The sequence below is a fragment of the Orbicella franksi genome, chromosome 5, assembly GCF_964199315.1.
Source record: "Orbicella franksi chromosome 5, jaOrbFran1.1, whole genome shotgun sequence".
Lineage (NCBI taxonomy): Eukaryota > Metazoa > Cnidaria > Anthozoa > Scleractinia > Merulinidae > Orbicella > Orbicella franksi.
Genome location: NC_138149.1, coordinates 4,872,835 through 4,894,465, shown reverse-complemented (window position 1 = coordinate 4,894,465; position 21,631 = coordinate 4,872,835). Strand labels below are relative to the sequence as shown.

Below are 21,631 nucleotides of genomic sequence, written 5' to 3'. Positions count from 1 at the left end.
ACATGAAGTACAGTATTTTGTGGTAGCTTAGCTTGCCTGAGAAAAGAATGCTGAAAAATAAAAAAAACATAATAATTTTTTTTTTAACGCGCGTTTGTTGTTTTTTTTTTTTTCGGAGTAAATGAACATTTACGCTGACAATACGGCATGATTTGTATTATGGTTAAAATCATTGTTTATTGAGTGAGTCTTATCCAGAATTTTGCCGCAGTCATTTTCCACGAAACCCGTTTCGCTTGTAAAGGGAAACGAAAAACAGTTCGAGTTATCCGGGTCGATTGAATATCCAACTTGCCATGTTAATAATTGATAGTTTACTGATTTTTCAACACTTCAGTATACAGTGACAGCTAAAGGCACCGCATCCAGTATGACTCATAAGATCGGGAAATGACTTTCAAATATGTGAACGGTCGGTTGCACTAATTAAAATCAAATTGCTCCAGTGTTAGCTTTTACCGATTACAGGACAAGAAAAGCTAATGGATGACATCCGTGCTGATTTACATGAACCAGAATTCGAGTTATCGGGGTAAATTTTTATCAAGGGAAACGAAATTTAGTTCGAGTTAGCGGTGAATTCTAGTTATCCGAGTTCGAGTTAACTGAGTTAAAATGACTGAAAAGTTGGGTCAAATCCAAGGGAAATAGGACGGTTCGAGTTTCACTTGAGACTTGTGTTTTTTTTCGACCAATATCCGCGTATGATTTCCATTTTTTATGATGAAAAGAGTCACTTAACAATGGCCGAAGAAAGAAATTTAACTCAGAGACAATTTTGAAATATGATTTGTTTTAATCATTCCCAGCGAAATGCTTTCATGGTGCAGCTGTTAAGCATTGATCCACAAAAAACATCAACCTCAACTCTTTTATTGGAAACAAAGCAAACCCTTGACAACAATTTAAATAAATTTTTCCCGATGTTTAACTTAAGCCTTTTATTCCGTTAATAATAGCACAAAGAAACCCTTACAACTCTAGTCCACTCCACAGTTTCTGCTTGAATCTTTGGTTGAGGATTTTGGTTCTTCAGCTCTTCAAAACTTCAGTTATGACAACTTCTTGAAGATCTTAAAACCAGAGTCTGTGTTTTCAGCTGCACATGATGTTTTGCTGCTGCTACTGCAGCTACGAGGATAAAATCTGTCACTATAATGAGTCAGCCAGGCACTGTTAGAACTGTACGGGTATTTAAGGTGGTATCGTACCCTCAAATGGACCAAAAGTTTGTTTGAATATGGTGAAGAAAGATCAATTGTGTGCTGTTGCACTCAAGAAGAGAAATTAAATTTCTAGAGTTTTACTCAAAATGGTTGCTATGGAAACCAGCCACAGCCTTTTGAAGTAGTGTTTTATGGTATTGACGCCAAAACTTCCTACTCTTTTACAAAACAAGATTTGACTTTCAAATAAGCATATCATGTAAGTTTCTGTTTTGTTCTGTGATATGAACCTAAGTTTTGACAGTCAACTCTTATTTTCAGTGCTTTTTACAGCGTTATTTGGAAATAACCTTATTTTTTACCACGCCCAGTGGACAAATCATCTCATGTCACGTGACAGACCTTAAAATGTTACGATTGTTTTGGTTTATGACATCACGACACTATTGGTCTTTGATCAGCCCAAGTTTCGGGAATTCTACTTAAAAACCTTGCAAAGTAGAAATGTTGGCGCGAAGTCAGTCGGTACAAAAGTAAACTTTTGAGAAAAATGTACTTTAAGTTTGTTACACGAGGTATTAAGCATTTAACGAGCCACAAATAGTGGGGGTGCAGATTGGATCTCGGGGGAGGGGGTGCAATGGTTGTTCTATTTTGTAAAAAATTACCGCAGTTTTGGGAAATATTCCTTGTCATAAGGGAAATGAATGAGCCTGTGATGGCAATTTTAGGCAAAGCTTTTTTACAAATAATTATACCAATCGAGTTGTGCATGTCTTAAAAGTGTAACAAACCTGGATTTATCGCAGCCCACCCTGGAAAGGATCATGTAGAGCTGTCCAGCCCAGGCTCCTAGCTAAAGCAAATATCCTTTACGAAGCCGTACCCGATTACTAGCGCCGCCCTCAAATAAACGCCGCATCAACAAGTCAAAATATTTCAATTCTTTTATAAGCACCACGGCGCCTTTTAGAGTAAATAAGATACTCGCATTTCGTCTCACAACCCAACCCCCATCTCGGAGTCGGTCGATCCTGAATTTTTAACAGCAGCTAGCGACAATGACGACTAAATCCCCTTAATTATATATACCGATAATTGTCTCCCGTTTTTTCTTTCAAAGTACAAGGAATACCGCATATATAACCACTACAGAACGAACGGGTTCTCAGTCACGTTCTTGACTCTCTGTCGGGGACTGTCTCGCGATCCAAAGTCTGGAGCGGAAGTTTCTAAAATTAAGTTTCCAGGAATGAAGTTTCTTATTCTTGAACTTATTCTTAAACTTATTTTTAAGTACAGTATTTTGTGGTAGCTTTGCTTACCTGAGAAAAGAATGCTGAAATCGAGAAAAAGAAAACAAAACAGAAATAAGTTTTTTTTTCTTTAACGCCGTTTTATTTTCGGAGTAAATGAGCATTTATGCTGACACGCGGCATGATTTGTCTTATAGTTAAAACAGTCGTTTATTGAGTGGGCAGTCTCACCCAGAATTTTGCTGCAGTCATTTTCCACGAAACCCGTTTCGTCTGTAAAGGGCGGGTGCACGTGACTAATTAATCTCGACCTTAAAATAGTGACGCGTTCGTGTTTCATTCCCTAGATTGGCTGTGTAAGGTTTATGATGACTTCATTGGTCCAGAGTACGTCACAATTGACTGCCACTAACAGTCTCTCTATGCATTAGCTCTACGTTGTCCTGTTAACTACTGACGTGTTGAGACGTGAGCAATTGTGATGATCAGTAACGTGTTATAACATTCTCAATCGGTAAAGAAAAAAACCGACATCCTGCTTTTATTCCGAGAAATTATATCTTTCCTCCTTGCTGCCGAGAAAACCTATTCTCTACGAAAATGCGGAAGTTAAAGTTTCCATGAAAATAGGCTTATTTGTGAAGGACATTGTTTCCCGTCGAATAATCCATTTGGATTAATCAAAGTTCCATTTGATCTTTTTATAAACAGCTTCATTGTTTCGTTTTGAAAATAACGTTGAACAACTTCGACACGGGGAACTAAAGTTGTTTGAAAACTTTACACTATTTTTTTCCCACATCGATGGCAGAAACACCATTTTCGCAGTGACGTTAGAGTTATTAGGAATTTCTTGGAATCACGGGGAGTAAACCTTAAATGTTAACATTTTGTTTTAATTCCTAATCTCATAAATGACTCGTTAAGGCCAATCATTTCTTAGAAGTAACTCGATACATTCAGTGTTAGATCGCATAACTAAGGTAGGTCAGTCGATAGACAAGATATTGCGCATAGTCTTGAAGTAACTGAACTATAACAAGGAGTTTATCTACGTACATTGTCTGGAGATTTGTCCCGTATAGTTGGTACAGATCCCGCGATAGTTTCACGGCCATCTACAAGTCCGAAGCACCGCCTATCGGCTAAAAACAATCAGGTAATAAATATCTTGTAATTCAAGGCAGTTCCAAGAACCTTTGCAAAGCCATTAATCGGAGACTGACTTGAATTCAAATGGTTTTCATTCAGCTATTAAGCGTTTTGAAGACGATAAGCACACAGCATGGGAGATCCAAACGGCAACGAGGCTTTACCAAGTTCTACAGCCATAGGTAAGATGTATCCAGTGTCATTTACTGTTTTTGAGGTTTGTTGGAATTGCATTCCAGATATGGATTTCTTTTCAGATCTGTCCATCAGTCTCGAATTGGTCATTTTAAAAACTCGTTAATTAAACAAACACTGAAATTACTGAAATTATTACCATAAACTACTAGTAAAGTATTATATTTATTTATGTGAGAATTGATTCGAGATTATTTGATGCGGAACTGCGTGTCACATTTGTGTCATCATAAGCGACGTCTGACTTTACATGATTTGTTATGTCTTTCAACAGAGCTGGATGACTTCATTTTCAGTTCAATTGCATGCCAAGAACTTGTCGAGGGGGAAGGTTAGTTTAAACCGAATTTTTCCAGAAAAAGAGATGTAGAGGAAAGAACATTTATTCATCTAATCATACTCAAAAGCTGTCGTATTTCAAACCTGATGACACATGCTTTTTCCAAGAATTTTGTTGCGTTTTGTTTGAAACCTTTTCACCTTCTTCTTTATTTCCTTTGTGACGCCGAGATCGAAAATTTTGCCAATTAGTTGACGCGGCACAGGAAAAGAACAATCGACCAGGTGAGTTTATTTATTTATTTATTTTTTATTACTTCAGATTAATTTCGTTTTGCAGATAAATGTATAACGGTATTGAAACAGAAACAGTAGCTGATGATAATACTGTGAGGAGAGAATTTGTTGATATTCGTAAACTAATAGTTTACAGTATAAGCAGTTAAGTGAAAGTGCAATAACCATGTTAACCGCTTGTCAATCTGTATTATCGTGCAACTCCTTGCAGTGGCTGAGATTTACCCGGAGTTGTAAGTAGTTAATATTTACAAGCAGAATAACTGACTTGCCTATGATGGAATAGCCCAGAACAACAATGAGCTCATTGGCAGACAATAGCGGTTTAGGAGCAGTAAACCAAAAATGAGATCATTTGTTTAGAGAAGTTTTGTTAATTGTTCCTGGTGTGGGGGGGGGGGAAGGGGGGCACGACTCCCATATGAAAAGGTCGATGATGCTGGTCTTCTCGTTTAGGGGTGTAAAGCAACGATTTTGTTCTCACTGACTTGAGGGAAGTCGGGACAAAACGCCACCATTTTTAGCAGTCGGCAAAGTGTCTTTTAGGATGCACTCGATTAAAGCTCGAGCCACCAGAAACCTTTGACCCGTATTGGGTTATGTTTTGATGACGTATTCCTGGATTAAAACGCTGCTGTTGGAGCCAAATCCTCTTTGCTCTATTGCTCTCCGAAGATTTTATTTCCTGTAATAGATCTCAACCTCTCTACAGCCAGAGAGTTTTTAAAAGTGCTTTCTTTCCAAGGCCAAAAACCTATTATCACAATATCATCATGATAGTGACTGATGAGAAACATTTACTGGGAGTGAACAAAGCCATACATAACTGAAAGTTATCTTCGCATCCGTAACGCATTCCTTAATGAATTGAATGAAAGTGAGAAGAAGAAGAACTGAGCGACATTTTTTCTTCAGTATGGGATCAATTTCTGAGAATAAATCTAGCCGGTTTAAGATAAACACTTCCAAATTCAGACCTCTCACCGGCTTTACTGTATAAGCTTGATGACGCTGAACATTTAAATACCTTCGCACTGAGCTTTGTACTCTGTCACACTGAACACGTGGATTTCAAGATGCCACTAGAAGCTGAGGATTATTCTCATCGGACCTGGGACCCGTTTCCCGAAGGTCCCGAAAAGCTTTCACACCCGGAAAGCCATAGAAGAATCTCAAACCTTATGAATACAGAGCTGTTTTATTTCCATATCCTTAACCTGAAAAGAGGTTTACTGCACACAAGAAGTTCCCTTGCCTAGTTCCTGCTCAGTGGAAAACCAGGGTTATTCATGCTTATTAAGCTATTTCTAAGCCAGACATTGTCTATTTCGTGGGGTTGGTACTAGCGCAATCCCCCAGCCCTCCACTGAAGGTGAAGATAGTATAGTGCCCTGTAATCACACCCACCCCACCCCCAAATTCTCCCTCCCACTCCATCCGAACGAGGGTTGGATATTCATGACCTTGGAACCACTTAGTGGGTGTAATAAAATTCGGGTTATATGTCGGCTAACTGAGAGACGTTTTTCACAGGGAAATTTGTTAAAAAGTAGAAAGTCAATCTTTTCTGCTAGATTTAAGTCTTTTTTATTTTTGCTTTTTTTAAACGCAAATTTCGTCGAGCGAACTTGTGAGTCTCTTGAACTTCCGAGGACATCGAAATAACCGAGTGACAGCGGACTTATTTTTTCCTATATTCTGTTTGCCTTTTTTCACCATAGACTCGGCGTGTCCATTTACACCATTTTCCTCGAATAATTTCGCCGTTTTTCGATTCTGAAAGGAGTCGCTTAACTATGTCTGAGGGGGAAAATTTACCTCAGGGACAATTTTAAATGTGATTTGTTCCTATCATTCATTGACAAATGCTTCCATGGTGCAGCAGTTGATCATTGATCTTACATTCTATTGAGTTAATCCACGAGAAACATCACATTGTTTCAATTCCTCAAGTCTTTTATTGGAAACAAAGCAAACCCTTGGCAGTAATTCAAGTGAATTTCCCAATGTTTAAGTTTAGACTTTTGACTCCTTTAGCGATAACCCAAAAAAATCTGCAACTCTACAGTTTCTGCTTGAATCTTTGGTTGAGGAATTTGCAATTTCAGCTCTTCAAAACTTCAGTTATGACAACTTCTTGAAGATCTTAAATCCAGTGAATGTATTTTCCTTTGCGCATGATGTTTTGCTGCTGCTGCTGCAGCTACGGGGATAAAATCTGATGCTGTAAAAAGTCAGCCAGGCGCTGTTAGAACTGTACGGAAATTTGAGGCCCACCACATCACCATATTGCACAGGGGACCCATCATCAGCGTTCTTGGAGTAGATCTCAAAGGTGGCGTACGAATAGCTCAGCCAGGCGCTCCCTGTCATGGAACTGGTGACTCTACAAATACAACGAGTTCAAAATTAATATTATAAACAGAACATTCTCGAGCAATCAGGACACGAAATTAAGAAAATCTTCCACTTTGGGATATGTCGATATATTGCGTAACTAAATGTACCAAAATTAATGAAAGCAATTTTATGACAATCATGGAGGGAGAATTTATATCTCGAAGTTTTAATTTAAATGAAAAGGTTAAAAAAAGATTCAGGCATATAGGTGTATTACGGCTTGAGCCTATTTTGACAGGATACTACTTTTAAACTAGAGAATTGGAGTCAAGAGGTGAAGAATTCAACGTGCTCACTAGTGATCAGGTGAGATATTCACTTACGATCCTACGCGGCAATAGCTGCTGGAGGAAGAGCTGCAATACAGTCGGTAACTGCCACCATAGTTGTTGGACTTGAATGAAACAGTATCGCCACTGTTGATTGCCTCTCCGTCCTTCTTTCCCTTGGCAGTGATGGTAAACATCAATACCTTTGAGCAGGAGGCCCATTCTGAGGAGGTCATGATAGTACCTGGGCAGCTATTCCAGTAGCAGTAAGATGTACCACAGTACAACCAATACATCGAGTAGCTTCCAGAAGTGTAGGCCGAGCGCAGAGCGATAGTGTCTCCACTGTTAATGGTGGGATATCTGTGACCTTCGAAAGTAAAAACAGAATCATGTGCAGTTATTTCAAGAGCAGAGTTTACAATTAAGACGGGGTGCAACAGTGGTGGCAAAACCGCATTTTCATTTCTTTTTAGTCGACTTTCACAATTACCCGGATACAATTAGAAAGTTCGCAACATTGAGTGAGACATTGTACTCGACTATGAGCGAATATGCCATTAGCTGATCAAAGTTTTTGCGACAAAAATGGTTGTCAGTGTTTCTTACCTTGAGACAAACTGTCCCAAACTTCTTCTATGGGAATGTTTAAGCTCATGTCAGCGGTGCCCTTGACTGTCAGTTTATCTTTGGAAACGCTGTGCGTAACGGACGCTGAATGCACGTTAACCGCCAAATAAATTGCCATGAAAACGGCCACGATAATAAACTTCATTTTGAAAGACTTTTGATATTGGCTCTCTCGTATGGCCTCCGTTAAAGTTAAATTTCGGATCCCGACTGACTTCACAACAATGAAGCTAGTTTAGAAAGTCCGTGTTTTTTAACATCCTGGAGTGAAACATGTCAGGGAAGAAACAGTTAACGCGTTCGTTACATGTAATGCGATGTTCTAAAAATTATTCCTATAATTAGTTTTTTTTTTTCGTAGATAAATGATCGATATTTGAGACAATAGAGTATCAATGGAAATTTGAAGCCGCCACGTCAGTCCACTTGCGCGGACGCCCTAGGGAATAAACTGAACCAAAACAGTGCTAGTGGCCGCTGCTATAGCTTTGCGTGGATTTAGCGATCTTGGATACGATGTGTTCTGTTTTACTTTCTCTGAATGAAAACATTACGCGTATTAGAATATTAAAATTTTTGCCCCCCCCCCCCCCCCTTGCGCACCATCGAATACCTCTTTCAGGGTTACGGATAAGAAAAGGTTGACAAAGTCTCCAGTTATTCATACAAGATCCAGTTATGAAAACAGTACAACTATCACAAGACAGGCTGCTTGTACGATTAATCTTAAATATTGAGGGAGACTAGCAAATCACTCAACCAAATCGCAATCATCTTCTACCTTCTTATTTATGTTTATAATTTATACTAGGAAAGCGGCGCGCACGGCACTCTTTAAAGTTCCCGTGAAAGCGACGATAAATTGAAGAGTTTTCAAGAAAAATTGTGAACAGTTTAATAAACCAGCAACGGATTACAATCTGGATCCCGAAGTTGTTACATCGTTCTCGGAAGTACCTCCCCGTAGCGCTCTTTCGAGTAAATCGGTACTCGCGTTTCAGAGGCGAAAAATACTGACACGTGGTGTGGTTGATAAGCACGCTAGACATCGAAAACCATCATCCGTGCTACACTGATTTGCGTAACAAAAAATATTGACCTATGTGGTTTCGAATCATTTCCATTTTCACCAGTCATCCAAAAATAGTAGTTAGTATGCTAGTTTCACGAATAAGCTTAAACTGAGCTAAATTCCATCGTCTGACACTTTTTCCAACGATCGTACGAGTGTATTGATAGAAAAAATCTTCTTTGATCTATATTTTGTTTCTTCGGGATATATGAAACAAGTATTTAAAATACACCTGATTGAACCAGAATAGGAACCCTGACCCGTGTTGTCGGTGTGTGTGCGTTTTTAACTTTACAATTGATAGGAACTGATGAAACCAGAAATTGACTAAATTATAAAACCGGACACCATATAATGAAAGCCTTTCAGTTATCGAAATGAGAATTAAAAGTGTTACATTTCTGACGCATTTGTCGAGATTCCACTTTTTGGGAACTGATCTAGCCATACAAATTTCGCTGAAAGACACTTTAGAATTCAGAAAATGATTGAGCGCGCATTGAAACTTCCATCAGATATTTTTCGGAAAGGACATTTCACAGTGCCGTGAACCTGGTTCGAGTTCTGCACGAAGTAACGGCCGCGGAGAGGGACTGTCGTCATAGTTGGTAAAATTCTTTGTTCCACAGAATCCGAAACAAAAATTATGCTTAATAACGAGATATTCAGGCTTCTTTATTCAGAACCACCTGCCCGTTGTTTTTGTCAAGATATTTCTGTTTGGTTTGACCTGTTTTGATAAGAAAGTTTTTGAAATCTGTCGACTTGAAAAAACCGACGAAATCTGGACTATTTTGGAGGAACAAAACGGCTCAAGTATATTGATTATGGGTCCACCGCCATGTATCTGTAGAGGGCACACACAAGTTATATCACACAGTTTTTCAATTCCTCAACAGTTTTAATTTGAAATAAAAACCATTCAAACAGAAACCCTTTCAAAGTGAATTTCTCTAAACTGAGCCTTTTTTACTGGCGCAGACTAGCGTGCAGAAAAACTACTTCTACAGTCTGTATGCTTGAATCTTTGGTTGAGGAATCCGTTCAACCAGGAACGAACTTCACCGCGGCAACTTCTTGTAGATCACGAAGCCAGTGAATTTGTCTTCCGCTGCGCACGGTATTTTACTGTTGCTGCTGCAGGGGAGGGGATAGAAGTGGCGGTCCCTAGGCTGGAATGTCAGCCAGGCACGGTTGGACCTGTATGGGTATTTGAAGCCTACAACATCACGGTTTTCCACTGGAGTACCATCCTCTGCATCGCGGGAATAGATTTGGAAAAAGGCTTTTGAAATGGTCAGCCAGTCGCCTCGAGCTCTCATCTTGTCTGAAGTCCTAAAAAACAAAAGCGGATCAAACATATAATTAACTCATCCTTGAATTTTCAATTTGTGGCACGAGAATAAAAGGAATCGTTAACTGTGTGATATGAGGGAGCAATTAAACTAAAAAAAAAAACAGTTTTGTACTATATTTCGAATTAAAAATACCCTAAGTATTTTATTATTAATCACCAGGAACATTGAAAATACTAGTCTTAAACAATACAGCATTTGCGGTAAAAGATTTACGCCAGTAACTTTGCTGCCTTATTTTTTTGGCCGTGGCCAAATACCGTAAAAAAATAGTTTTAAGATTTTCAATTGAGTTATTTCTGAATTTGAAGCGACTGTCTGATGCACTTACGATTTCACGCAGCACTTGGGCCTGGTCGAGTTGTCGCAGCTCAGCAAAAAATCTGGACCGTATTTTATGGGACTAAGTGACACGGTATCGCCACTGTTAATAACACCTCCGTCCTTGGCTGCAATAGTAAATATCATTCGCTCTGTACAAGATGCCGATCCTGTGGGATCCGCGATATTGCTGCTTCGGCAGTTAGTCCACACACAGGAAGCATTGGTGCACTTCAGCCACTTCATAGAGTAAGGGCCACGAGTGAAGGCCGACCGTAGAGCGATATTGTCGCCACTGTTGATGGGAGAACTGTGTCCTTGAAAGAAGAACAGAGAAAAATGAGCTTCACCAAAGCCAAGCTGACTGGCAAATATTAGCCATTTAAAGCCATTTATTTTCTTAATCAGTGACAAATTATAAGCCAAGCTTCCGAAAATATGTTCTAAATAAACGTGCTGCTTAGAAAAATTAACCCTAATTAAAATGTGTTCCACTATGAAAAATCATAAACCACGACGAACTTCTCGAGCTCTGCCTAACGACGTTTGCACTCAGCCTACGAAAATCCGGAATAGCGAGGTTATCGTTGAGTTTTTGCGCGGTTAGATAAGCCTGCCGGCAGCCTCTGAGAATCTGTTATAAAGGTTACCCGTTTGTTTTGCGCTGGGCTCCTCAACGGACTTTGACTTCACGCCTAACGCCGCATAAAACGCTACAAACATCGCAACGACTATAAACTTCATTTTTCAAGGTTCTTGACGTTGTAGGAAGTGTTTTTAAAAAAGATGGCTGTGAACTTTCAATGTCCAATTCCGACAAAATTTATTACAAATGATGTTTTGGTTTAAGAAATTGTTTTCGACATCGAAGCGAAACGCGTTCGTAAACGTGTTGAAGATAACAGATTAAGTTATGACACTATTTATACATTTGTAGACCAAACATCTCGTGTGATATATATTCAAAGTTTATTATAAATTCTAATAGCGCACAATTGTTCATATATTTTACAAAACATTAAGATGTTAACACTAAACTGAAACTTCTTATGAGCGTTGTCTGCAAACTCCTTAGCTCTGCTTACTCAACGTTAATATATAGTGGAAACAGTTTTGTAAGAAGGCAGAGGACCTTGTAGTGAAAGGGCTCGCTGTTTGTCATTTTAATAGAGCAGCTGCTGCCGTAATCCCCGGCTGTAATCTCAACTCTAAATTTAATTATACATGTACACCTTCTACATGAAACAAGCGAGTGACGAAGAAAACAGATGTCGCTGCTAACTAAGAAGAAACTAAATAGTCGCCAATTAAGAGTTAGAAATGTTGACTCAAAAATTTTAGATCAACACTGACATTTTGAAGCATCAGTTATGTGTCTGGATAAGGGTGCCCTCGGCGCTTTTTCATCTAGCAATTAAAATTTTAGTTCAAATCATATTCTCTCTCGGGTTATCAGTAAATTTTGCAGATCTCAGATCCCAGCTATTTGACAGTTAGAATTTTTCGGCAAAAAGTGCATATCAATTTATAAAATATTTAAGATAGTACGCACATTCTCATTGGTCGATAGGTTTGTTTAGATGAGAGTATGTAAACACGGTTGTCGATTTATTTTTGAGAATTAATGTTTTTCTTCTCCTCTTAAAAAGTTATATTCCTTTGTCACATAAGTCGCGTTGATTTCCCTCGGTTTGATACTTTAGCACCTCTGTCGCGTTAATTTCCATTATTGGGAAGTAATTTTTACATCAATTAGCGTTTTAGTCTCGTTAATTTCGAACGAAAATCCGCGAATTAGCACCCAGGCCGGGCGCTTATTTCAAATCTAGGAGAAGACGGGGGGCGCTTAATCGACGGGGGGTGCTTATTTAACTTTTTCCAAATCGCGGCCTGACAAGATCATTTTTTTAATGCATCATCTGCGCGTAATCAACAACGTAAGCTGTTTATCGACATAAATCGTGGCACCGTTAGTACTTGTAATTTTTTTTGCAAAATGAAACAAGGTACAAATCTAATACTACACAACGAAAACTATACATCCTTTGTTAATCGCCTCATTACTCGTCCACAAAATGGGAGGATCGAGGGAAGGGGACGCTTATTCGAGGGAGGGGGCGCTTATTTCAAATTTTGGCTGATAGCAGGGGCGCCTATTTGAATTGAATTCCTATAACAAACTGGGAGTTTTTTTTCATAAAAATTCATTTTGTAGAATTTTTTTGTATTTCAAATATTTTTTAATTTACTGTTGACTGATGACAAGTAATCAAGAGGTCCAGACTACTGAAAAACTGATCGTATTTTTTGTTGTTTTCATAAGAAATGATTGTTATATAGTTTGATTTTTATTACACTGAAACAAAAAATATATTCATATCGAACCACTTTTTGCGCAAATCTCAGTTGAGAGGACAAAAACTTCAGGCACAGATATTTATTGAAAAGAACGCAATGGTGTCAGCTGTGTTGTCTGAGCAACGGAGTGCAACATGTGACATCATTGGTAGTTTTCAAAATGACGGACGAAGAATAGCAGAATAGAAAAAACTGAAAAACAGATAATTTGTGTGTGTGTAGCATTTTGTTTTAATTCCTAATCTCATAAATGACTCGTTTAGGCCAATCATTTCTTAGAAGTAACTCGATACATTCAGTGTCAGATCGCATAACTAAGGTAGGTCAGTCGATAGACAAGATATTGCGCATAGCCTGGAAGTAACTGAACTATAACAAGGTGTTGTACGACATAAAGAGTAAGTCTCATGTTATTCGACTTATTCCGCCACGCTAACTTTGCTTTTGTCTTGGTGGGGCTGCCACAACCGGTGGCGTGTGGCGTCTTTTTCGCCCCACCTTTGCTGAACAATGGAAATCCTGTAGATGGTTTAGGAGCAGTAAACGAAAAGTTACACGATTTGTTTGGAGACTTTTCGTGAATTGTTCACTGAGAGGGAGGGTGGGGGGGGGGTGGGGAAGGTCAGAGCTCCCATATGAAAAGGTCGGGGATGCTCGTCTTCTCGTTGAGGGATGTAAATCAAGGATTCTGGTCACACTGATGGTAGTCGGGACAAAAATGCCACCATTTTTAGCAGCAAAAGTATGTTTTAGGATGCACTCGAATAAAGCTCGATCGCGAGCCACTGGATCAGGGCGCTTATATGTAGGGCGGCCTTTTTCCGCCCTGACTGGATACCACTGTCCCATCTCGGGTTATGTTTTGGTGACGTATTCTTGGATTAAAACGCTGCTGTTGGAGCCAAATCCTCTTTGTTTCATTGCTCTCCTAAAATTTTATGTCCTGTAGCAGAGCCCGGTCTCCCTGCAACCAGGGAGTTTCCCCAGGTTTTAGAAAAGTGCTTTCCCAGGGCAAAAACATATGAACACAATATCATGATGATACTGATTACCCGGGGAAGTCCCATATAAAAAGGAAGGTGCTGCTCGTGGGAAATTTTGAAAAGAACCCCTAAGAGGTACCAAGATCCTGTTTTGTGGGCGTGGCTTGAAATTTTTTTTTCACCCCTAAGGGGTACCGATTCGTACATAACACATTATCTTCTGTCATATTTTTTTCAGCTCAATACCCCAAAAGATATCGCAACAGCTCCCGTTGTGAAACGTTTAGGGCTAACAACCTTAAAAAGCTACCAAAACCGCTATTTCACCCCTAAAAGGTACGACGAGCACCCCCCCCCCGTCCTTTTTATATGGGAGGGACCCCCCTCACCCACCCAGGACTGATTACTGAGAAACATTCAATCGGTAGCAAAACCTTTCATAACTGAAAATTATCTTCACACCAGTAACGCATTCCCTGATAAAGTGACTGAAAGTGGGAAGAAGAAAGTGGCATGTTTTCATGAGTTCTCCGCCCTTGCCTGGAATAATTTAGCCGGTTTAAGATGAACACTTCCAAATTCAGACCTCTCACTTCACTGCATAAGCTTGATGAGGCTTCACATCTGAATGAATTCGCATTGAGCTTCGTATTTTAGCCAACTGAACTCTTGGATTTCGTCGGCGAAAATCAGCTTAAACTAAGAAAAATTTCCATCGTCTAAACACTTTTCCAACGATCGAACAAGTTTTATGATAGAAAAAAATTCTTTTTTTTTTGTTTAATGCTTTTGTTTTTTTCAGGATATATGAAACAATTATTTGGAGTAAATTTTATTGAACGGGGAAAAGAACCCTAACTTGATGTCGGTGTGGGTTTTTTCATTTTACAATGAATAGCTGATGAAAACTGAAATTGACTAAATTATGAAACGAGACACCATATAGTGAAAGCCTTTCAGTTATCGAAATCAGAAATAAAAGCTTTACTTTTCAGGCGTATTTTTGAGTGTCCACTTTTGGAAAAGAATCTAGCTAATCAGTGTTTGCTGCAAGTCCTTAGAATTGGGATCTCTCACCTCACTCAAAAGGCTTCATGAGGCTTCTTATCTAAATAACTTCGCATCGAATTTCGCATCTTATCAAACTGAACTCGTGGATTTCAGTCAGATGCCACCAGAAAGATTGCTACCAGTTTTCGGGCTTGGGATTACTTCGGATAATAGCCAAGCGAAATTAAAGAGCTAGAGACTGAAGCACAGATTTCACATTGTTTGCATCTACATGCAGAGACATACGACGGATCTGTTCCCTAAAATATATTTTTCCTAGTCGAGTTCCTGCTTAGTGGAAATCCAGGAGCATTTATGCTTATTAACCTAATCCTAAGCCAGAGATTTTCTATTTCATGTGGTTGGTATAGGCGCAATCCCCCGCCCCTCCGCTGAAGGAAAAGATATGGTCCTGTAATCCCACACACACCACCCCTCCCCCCCCCCCAAATCCTCCCCCCTTCCTCTTCCGACGAAGGTGTTGGGAACCACATAATGGGTGTAATAAAATTCGTGTTTTTTGTCTGCTAGCTGAGACATTTTTTTGACAGGAACATTTGTTAGAAATTAGAAGGTCAGAAACTCTGCTGGATTTCAGCTTTTCGATAACCAGAAAATTGTTTTTAAAAAAACGCAAATTTCGTTGTTTGAACCTGTGAGAGACTTGAACTTCCGAGGACGGGAATCGAAATAACCGAGTGACAGCGGACTTATTTCTTTTCTATATTCTGTATTTGCCCATTTTCACTTAAAAGGTTCTTTTTCGACCATTTTCCGCATATAATTCCTATGTTTTGATGATAAAAAAGAGAAATTCGCTTTACAACGGCTGAGGGGCAGAATTCACCTCAGCGAAAATTTTAAAACGTAATTTGTTCCTATCGTTCACCGTGAAATGCTTTCATGGTGGATCTTATGAACATTGATCTCACATTCTATTGAGTTCATCCACAAGAAACATCACACTTTTTTTATTTTCTCAGCTCTTTTATTGGAAACAAAGCAAACCCCTGGCAATAATTCAAATGAATTTTCTCGATGCTTAAATTTGGCCCTCTAAGTCCTTTAGCGATAGCGTAAAAAAAAAATCTACAACTCTACAGGTTCTGTTTGAATCTTTGGTTGAGGATTGTGGAATTTCAACTCTTCAAAACTTCAGTTAGGACAACTTCTTGAAGATCTTAAAGCCGGTCCAGGTGTTTTCCTTTGCGCATGATGTTTTGCTGTTGCTGCTGCAGCTATGAGGATAAAATCTGCTGCTGTAAAAGGTCAACCGGGCGCTGTTAGTACTGTACGGGAATTTGAGGCCTACCACGTCACCAAGCTTCACCATATTGCACAGGGCTCCCATCATCAGCGTTCTTGGAGTAGATCTCAAAGGTGGCGTACGAATAGCTCAGCCAAGCGCCTCCTGTCATGGAACTGGTGATTCTACAAACACAACGAGTCCAAAATTAATATTATAAACAGAACAGTCTGGAGCAATCCGGACACGAAATTAAGGAAATCTTCCATATATATATTGTGTAATTATTTAAATGTACCAAAATTAATGAAAGCAATTTTATGACAATCACGTAGGGAGAATTTATATCTCGAAGTTTGAACTTAAATGAAAAGGTTAAAAAAAGATTCAGAAAAATATGTTAATTCCGGCTTGAGTCTATTTCGACAACATATTACGTCAAAAAAATACAGAATTAGAGTCAAGAGGTGAAGTTACTGATGGAATAGCTGATGGAAGAAGAGCCGCAAAACAGTCGGTGACTACTACCATAGTTGTTGGATCTGAGTGACACTGTATCGCCACTGTTGATTGGCTCTCCATCCTTTTTTTCCCTTGGCAGCGATGGTAAACATATAGCGTTTTGAGCAGGTGGTCCATTCTGAGGAGGTTGTGATAGAACCTGGGCAGGATCCCCAGTAGAAGTAAGATGTATGACAGTACGACCAATATGTCGAGTAGCTTCCAGAAGTGAAGGCCCACCGCAGAGCGATAGTGTCTCCACTGTTAATGATGGGATATCTGTGAACTGCGAGAGTAAAAACAGAATCATGTGCATTTATTTCAAGAGCAGAGTTTTCAATAGAAGACAAAATGCAACGAAGATTACGTAATCAACTTACAAGTAGACTAGATTTCTTATTTTTATTTCTTCGCCGGTACCCCGCTTCCGCAATTAGTAAGTTTGTAACATTGAGTAAGACATTGTACTCGAGTATGAACGAATATACCTCTAGCTAATCAGAGCTTTCTCGACAAAAATGATGGTCAGTGTTTCTTACCTTGAGACAAACTGTCCTACACACCCTCTATGGAAATGTTCAATATCACGTCAGCTGTGCCATCGACAGTCAGCGTTTCGTTGGAAATGCTGTACGTAACGGACGTTGAATGCACGCTAACCGTTAAGAAGATTGCAATGAAAACGGCCACGATAATATACTTCATTTTGAACTCGTACTTTTGATAATGACACTTTTCTCGCACGGCTCTCTCTCCGGCCGACCTCACACTGAACGATAATGTTGGTTTACAAAATCAGTGTTTAATAACACTCTGAAGTGAAACGTGTTGGAGGAGACCGATAACGTGTTTATTACGGTGTTCTAAAGATTATTCCTATACTTACAAAGGTTTTCGACTGCGGATTAAACATCTTTAGAAACCTAAATTTGAGACAATAGTGCCTCATTGCAAATTTCAAGCCGCCACGTTACTCTTCTAGCGCGGACGCGCTAACGGAAGGAAATGAACCACAATCATGGTGCTATAGTGGCCACTGCTACAGCTTTGCGTGAATTTACCGATCGTGGACGTTCGGTGTGTCCTGTTTTTTCTTTGATAGATTTCTTTCTCTACCATTTTCCTACGTTTTGCGAAAAATATTAAAACAGATGTGCATTAGAAGCGTGATTTAAACAAAAGACCCACTTACACAAACAGTACAAATATGACAAAACAGGTTCCTTTTGTAATTTATCTTTAATACAAACAAACCCTAAAGGAGACCATTTCTAGTTTCTTGTGCAAATTTTGAAATTCGAAATCAACTGAATCAACCAACGAATCACTCAACCAAATAACAATCAAATCGTTTAAGAATTTTTAGCCTTCTATCGCCTTTTTCACACTGCGCCCCAACTAACTGAACGCCTGGAAGAGGCTACCTTCTATCGGACCATCACGTCAAATAAATACTAATGTAGACGGCGTTTACAATTTAGTAGATACGTACCGTAATTTTTCGAAAGAGCGCCGTATAAGCGCCGCTCTTCAATAAGCGCCGTACCTGAACTGCGGCATCCTCGAAGAGTTAAAGTAAGTATGTGAAGCTTTTGAACAGCAATGGACCGCGAAGTTGTTACAACGTTCTAAGACCCTTAAGACCCCGGGTTAGACTTCGTATTCTCTTGTTACTGTTTTTAAACGAAACAAAGAAAAGGAAAAATTACCCATAGAAATAAGCGAAAAATTTGATAATCACCGTGGTGCTCTTCCGAGGAAAATACGGTACTCGCATTCCAGAATGATCAAATATACTGAGATAAGGCACGGCTAATAAGCCTGCCAGACAGTGAAAACTCGCGTAGCCCAAAAAAATATTGATCTACGTCGTTTCGTTTTGTTTTCATATTCGCCGGTCAGAATATTGTATGATCGTTTGACGAAGAAGTACTCGTCGAAAAAACGTTTCAGTTGATTAAAGTCATGGCATTTTTCAAAAACAGAGACAAACTTACCGTCAACAGACATGAGCTTAACGTACGGCTTAAGGTTAAAGGTGTCTCGCGCGTCCAAGCGATGTAGCGCGTCCGGTTTCTAAAAACTATATAGATGCCTAAACCCTGTGTCAAATTAAAGCTTATATGGCTGCATGGCTATCAAACTATACAAAGAATTTCAAAGTGTACGAATTGTCAAATTTTCTTTGTCTCTAACTGTGAGCTTCCGAATCACCATTTGAAAGCTACAAGTCAACGGGATTTTGCTCGTTTGCCCTAAAATTTGCCTGAATAGTTGCTACTTTAACATATAAACAACAAAAACGTGTATAAGAATTTTTTATTTTGAAATATTTTTTTCTCCGAGAGTAATTTTTTGTACGATCATTCCACATTTTTTTATCTTCAGTAGTTTGTAAAAGTTCAATTATAACTTTTCACCATATTTGATTATGACAAAACGCAGACAAATTTTTTAACGCTTTGGGTCTGGACTGAAAAGCAAATTAAATTTGCCGGCGAAAAACAAAATTCTTTTTGACATGAAGCTTTCAAAAGGTGATTTGAACACTCGAATTTAGAGGTCGTGAAAATTTTTAGGTTATCCAGACCTTCGAACCAGATCATAAATATATCATCGATATATGATAGCCAAGTGTGGAGTTGAAATGGGGCATTTTCCAAAGCGTTGGCTTCGAAATAACCCACGAAAAGGTTAGCATAAGAGGGGGCCATTTTAGTACCCATGCCGGTGCCATGGATGTGAAATGAAGATAGTGGTTATCATCATCATAGGAGAAATTATTGATGGTGAAAATCGTGCGAATGAGGTCACAGAGTGTGCCAGTAGGAATGGTATTATGAGAGGAAGTACGTGAAAAATGCTCACAAGCCATTTAATACCTTCATTATGTGGGATATTAGTATATGATGAAACATCAGTTGTAACTAAGGGGTGGCGAATGGTAAATGCGAGACTTTGCGACTTTTTCTTTTTTTTTTCCGGAGTAAATGAGCATTTACGCTGACAATACGACATGATTTGTATTATGGTTAAAATAATTGTTTATTGAGTGAGTCTTATCCAGAATTTTGCCGCAGTCATTTTCCACGAAACCCGTTTCGCTTGTAAAGGGAAACGAAAAACAGTTCGAGTTATCTGGGTCGATTGAATATCCAACTTGCCATGTTAATAATTGATAGTTTACTGATTTTTCAACACTTCAGTATACAGTGACAGCTAAAGGCACCGCATCCAGTATGACTCATAAGATCGGGAAATGACTTTCAAATATGTGAACGGTCGGTTGCACTAATTAAAATCAAATTGCTCCAGTGTTAGCTTTTACCGATTACAGGACAAGAAAAGCTAATGGATGACATCCGTGCTGATTTACATGAACCAGAATTCGAGTTATCGGGGTAAATTTTTATCAAGGGAAACGACATTTAGTTCGAGTTAGCGGTGAATTCTAGTTATCCGAGTTCGAGTTAACCGAGTTAAAATGACTGAAAAGTGAGATCAAATCCAAGGGAAATAGGACGGTTCGAGTTACCAGGAGAGTTCGAGTTTCACTTAAGACTTGTGTTTTTTTCGACCAATATCCGCGTATGATTTCCATTTTTTATGATGAAAAGAGTTACTTAACAATGGCCGAAGAAAGAAATTTAACTCAGAGACAATTTTGAAATATGATTTGTTTTAATCATTCTCAGCGAAATGCTTTCATGGTGCAGCTGTTAAGCATTGATCCACAAGAAACATCGACCTCAACTCTTGTATTGGAAACAAAGCAAAGCCTTGACAACAATTTAAATGCATTTTTCCCGATGTCTAACTTAAGCCTTTTATTCCGTTAATAATAGCACAAAGAAACCCTTACAACTCTAGTCCACTCTACAGCTTCTGCTTGAATCTTTGGTTGAGGATTTTGGTTCTTCAGCTCTTCAAAACTTCAGTTATGACAACTTCTTGAAGACCTTAAAACCGGTGTGAGTGTTTGCAGCAGCACATGATGTTTTGCTGCTGCTACTGCAGCTGCGAGGATAAAATCTGTCACCATAATGAGTCAGCCAGGCACTGTTGGAACTGTACGGGTATTTGAGGCCCACCACGTCACCATATTGCACAGGGCTCGCATCATCAGCGTTCTTGGAGTAGATCTCGAAAGTAACATACGAATAGGTCAGCCAGTTATCTCCTGTCATTGAACTGGTGACTCTACAAACAAACCGATCTAAAATCTATACCAGTACATTTTAAATAATTTTATTTCCTACATATAAATAAACGATGTAGCCTTAGCCCTAAGTAATTGTTTGTTACTATTTTTATCCTTTCTAACGTATTGTTAACAATCATTGTAAATGTTGTCTCTTTTTTAAAAACAAAAAACTATTTTTTTCCTGAAAAGCCCTACCGTTTATTTGTATGCCACGTAAGTATTATTCTAATGAAATAAGGTAGTTCCAGACTTCAGGAGTGATTCATCGCTTAGTTTTCAGCTACAGCTCTGTTTCGGTATAATAATAGTAATCACTCCTGAAATATTGTGCGCTCTCTGAAAACCGATCTCCACAAGCAATTATACCGTGTCACAACAAAATAGTAAAAAAAGTCATGATCGAGAGACAAAGCATTAAAGGTTTCAATCTGAAACTACTAGCGAACTTCTACTCCCGTTTTTTGCTATGGTCTTTCTTGTTGATCACTAGTGGATTATGTACTTACGATTCTAGTCTACAGTGAGCGTTGGAAGAGGCGTTGCAATACAGTCGGTAACTGCCACCATATTGGTTGGAACTGAGTGACACTGTATCGCCACTGTTGATTGGCTCTCTGTCCGTCTTTCCCTTGGCAGTGATGGTAAACGTTAGCGTTGAGCAGGAGGTCCATCCTGTGGAGGTGATGATAGTTCTGCTTTGGCAGGTATGCCCGTCGCAGTGAGATTTATGGCAGTGCAACCATTCCGTCGAGTAGCTTCCAGAAGTGAAGGCAAACCGCAGAGCGATAGTGTCTCCACTGTTAGTGATGGGATATCTGTGACCTTCGAGAGTGAAAACAGAATCATGTGCAGTTATTTCATAGGCAGCGTTTTCAGTAAAGGCTGGGGATGCAGCGA

The 21,631-nt window shown here is 39.1% G+C and overlaps 3 protein-coding genes and 1 long non-coding RNA gene across 4 annotated transcripts in view; 1 reads left to right on the top strand and 3 right to left on the bottom strand.

Annotated features, from left to right (window-relative positions):
• The first annotated feature begins 3,291 nt into the window (after positions 1-3,291).
• On the top strand, positions 3,292-4,727 carry LOC145486465 (uncharacterized). The gene is made up of 3 exons (XR_014049288.1): positions 3,292-3,581; positions 3,674-3,756; positions 4,044-4,727. It is a non-coding gene; the product is annotated as an uncharacterized LOC145486465 (long non-coding RNA).
• A 17-nt stretch (positions 4,728-4,744) lies between these two features.
• LOC145486446 (uncharacterized) lies at positions 4,745-8,233 on the bottom strand. The gene is made up of 3 exons (XM_081465118.1): positions 7,624-8,233; positions 7,069-7,384; positions 4,745-6,731 (listed from the first exon to the last, which is right to left on the bottom strand). The coding sequence occupies exons 1-3, from the start codon at positions 7,787-7,789 to the stop codon at positions 6,470-6,472; spliced, it is 744 nt and encodes a 247-aa protein (XP_081321244.1). The 5' UTR covers positions 7,790-8,233; the 3' UTR covers positions 4,745-6,469.
• Positions 8,234-8,238: 5 nt separating this feature from the next.
• LOC145486453 (uncharacterized) lies at positions 8,239-11,146 on the bottom strand. The gene is made up of 3 exons (XM_081465127.1): positions 11,043-11,146; positions 10,403-10,709; positions 8,239-10,051 (listed from the first exon to the last, which is right to left on the bottom strand). Exons 1-3 carry the CDS (start codon positions 11,134-11,136, stop codon positions 9,778-9,780), a joined length of 675 nt encoding a protein of 224 aa, XP_081321253.1. The 5' UTR covers positions 11,137-11,146; the 3' UTR covers positions 8,239-9,777.
• Positions 11,147-15,800: 4,654 nt separating this feature from the next.
• Positions 15,801-21,631, bottom strand: part of LOC145486448 (uncharacterized) — a 40,917-nt gene continuing 35,086 nt past the window's right edge. The window contains exon 3 of the mRNA XM_081465120.1: positions 15,801-16,214. Within this exon, the coding sequence (XP_081321246.1) occupies positions 16,100-16,214 (115 nt within the window). The 3' untranslated portion in view covers positions 15,801-16,099. The remainder of the gene's footprint in view (positions 16,215-21,631) is intronic.

Excerpts from the sequence above, each read along its gene's own strand:
- LOC145486446 (XM_081465118.1), bottom strand. The coding sequence starts at position 7,789 with ATGAAGTTTATTATCGTGGCCGTTTTCATGGCAATTTATTTGGCGGTT. Across the intron at positions 7,385-7,623 it reads TTGGGACAGTTTGTCTCAAG|GTCACAGATATCCCACCATT; the intron begins GTAAGAAACACT and ends TTACTTTCGAAG. Across the intron at positions 6,732-7,068 it reads AGCTATTGCCGCGTAGGATC|AGTCACCAGTTCCATGACAG; the intron begins GTAAGTGAATAT and ends TTGTATTTGTAG.
- LOC145486453 (XM_081465127.1), bottom strand. The coding sequence starts at position 11,136 with ATGAAGTTTATAGTCGTTGCGATGTTTGTAGCGTTTTATGCGGCGTTA. Across the intron at positions 10,710-11,042 it reads GCCCAGCGCAAAACAAACGG|GACACAGTTCTCCCATCAAC; the intron begins GTAACCTTTATA and ends TCTTCTTTCAAG. Across the intron at positions 10,052-10,402 it reads CCCAAGTGCTGCGTGAAATC|GACTTCAGACAAGATGAGAG; the intron begins GTAAGTGCATCA and ends TTTGTTTTTTAG.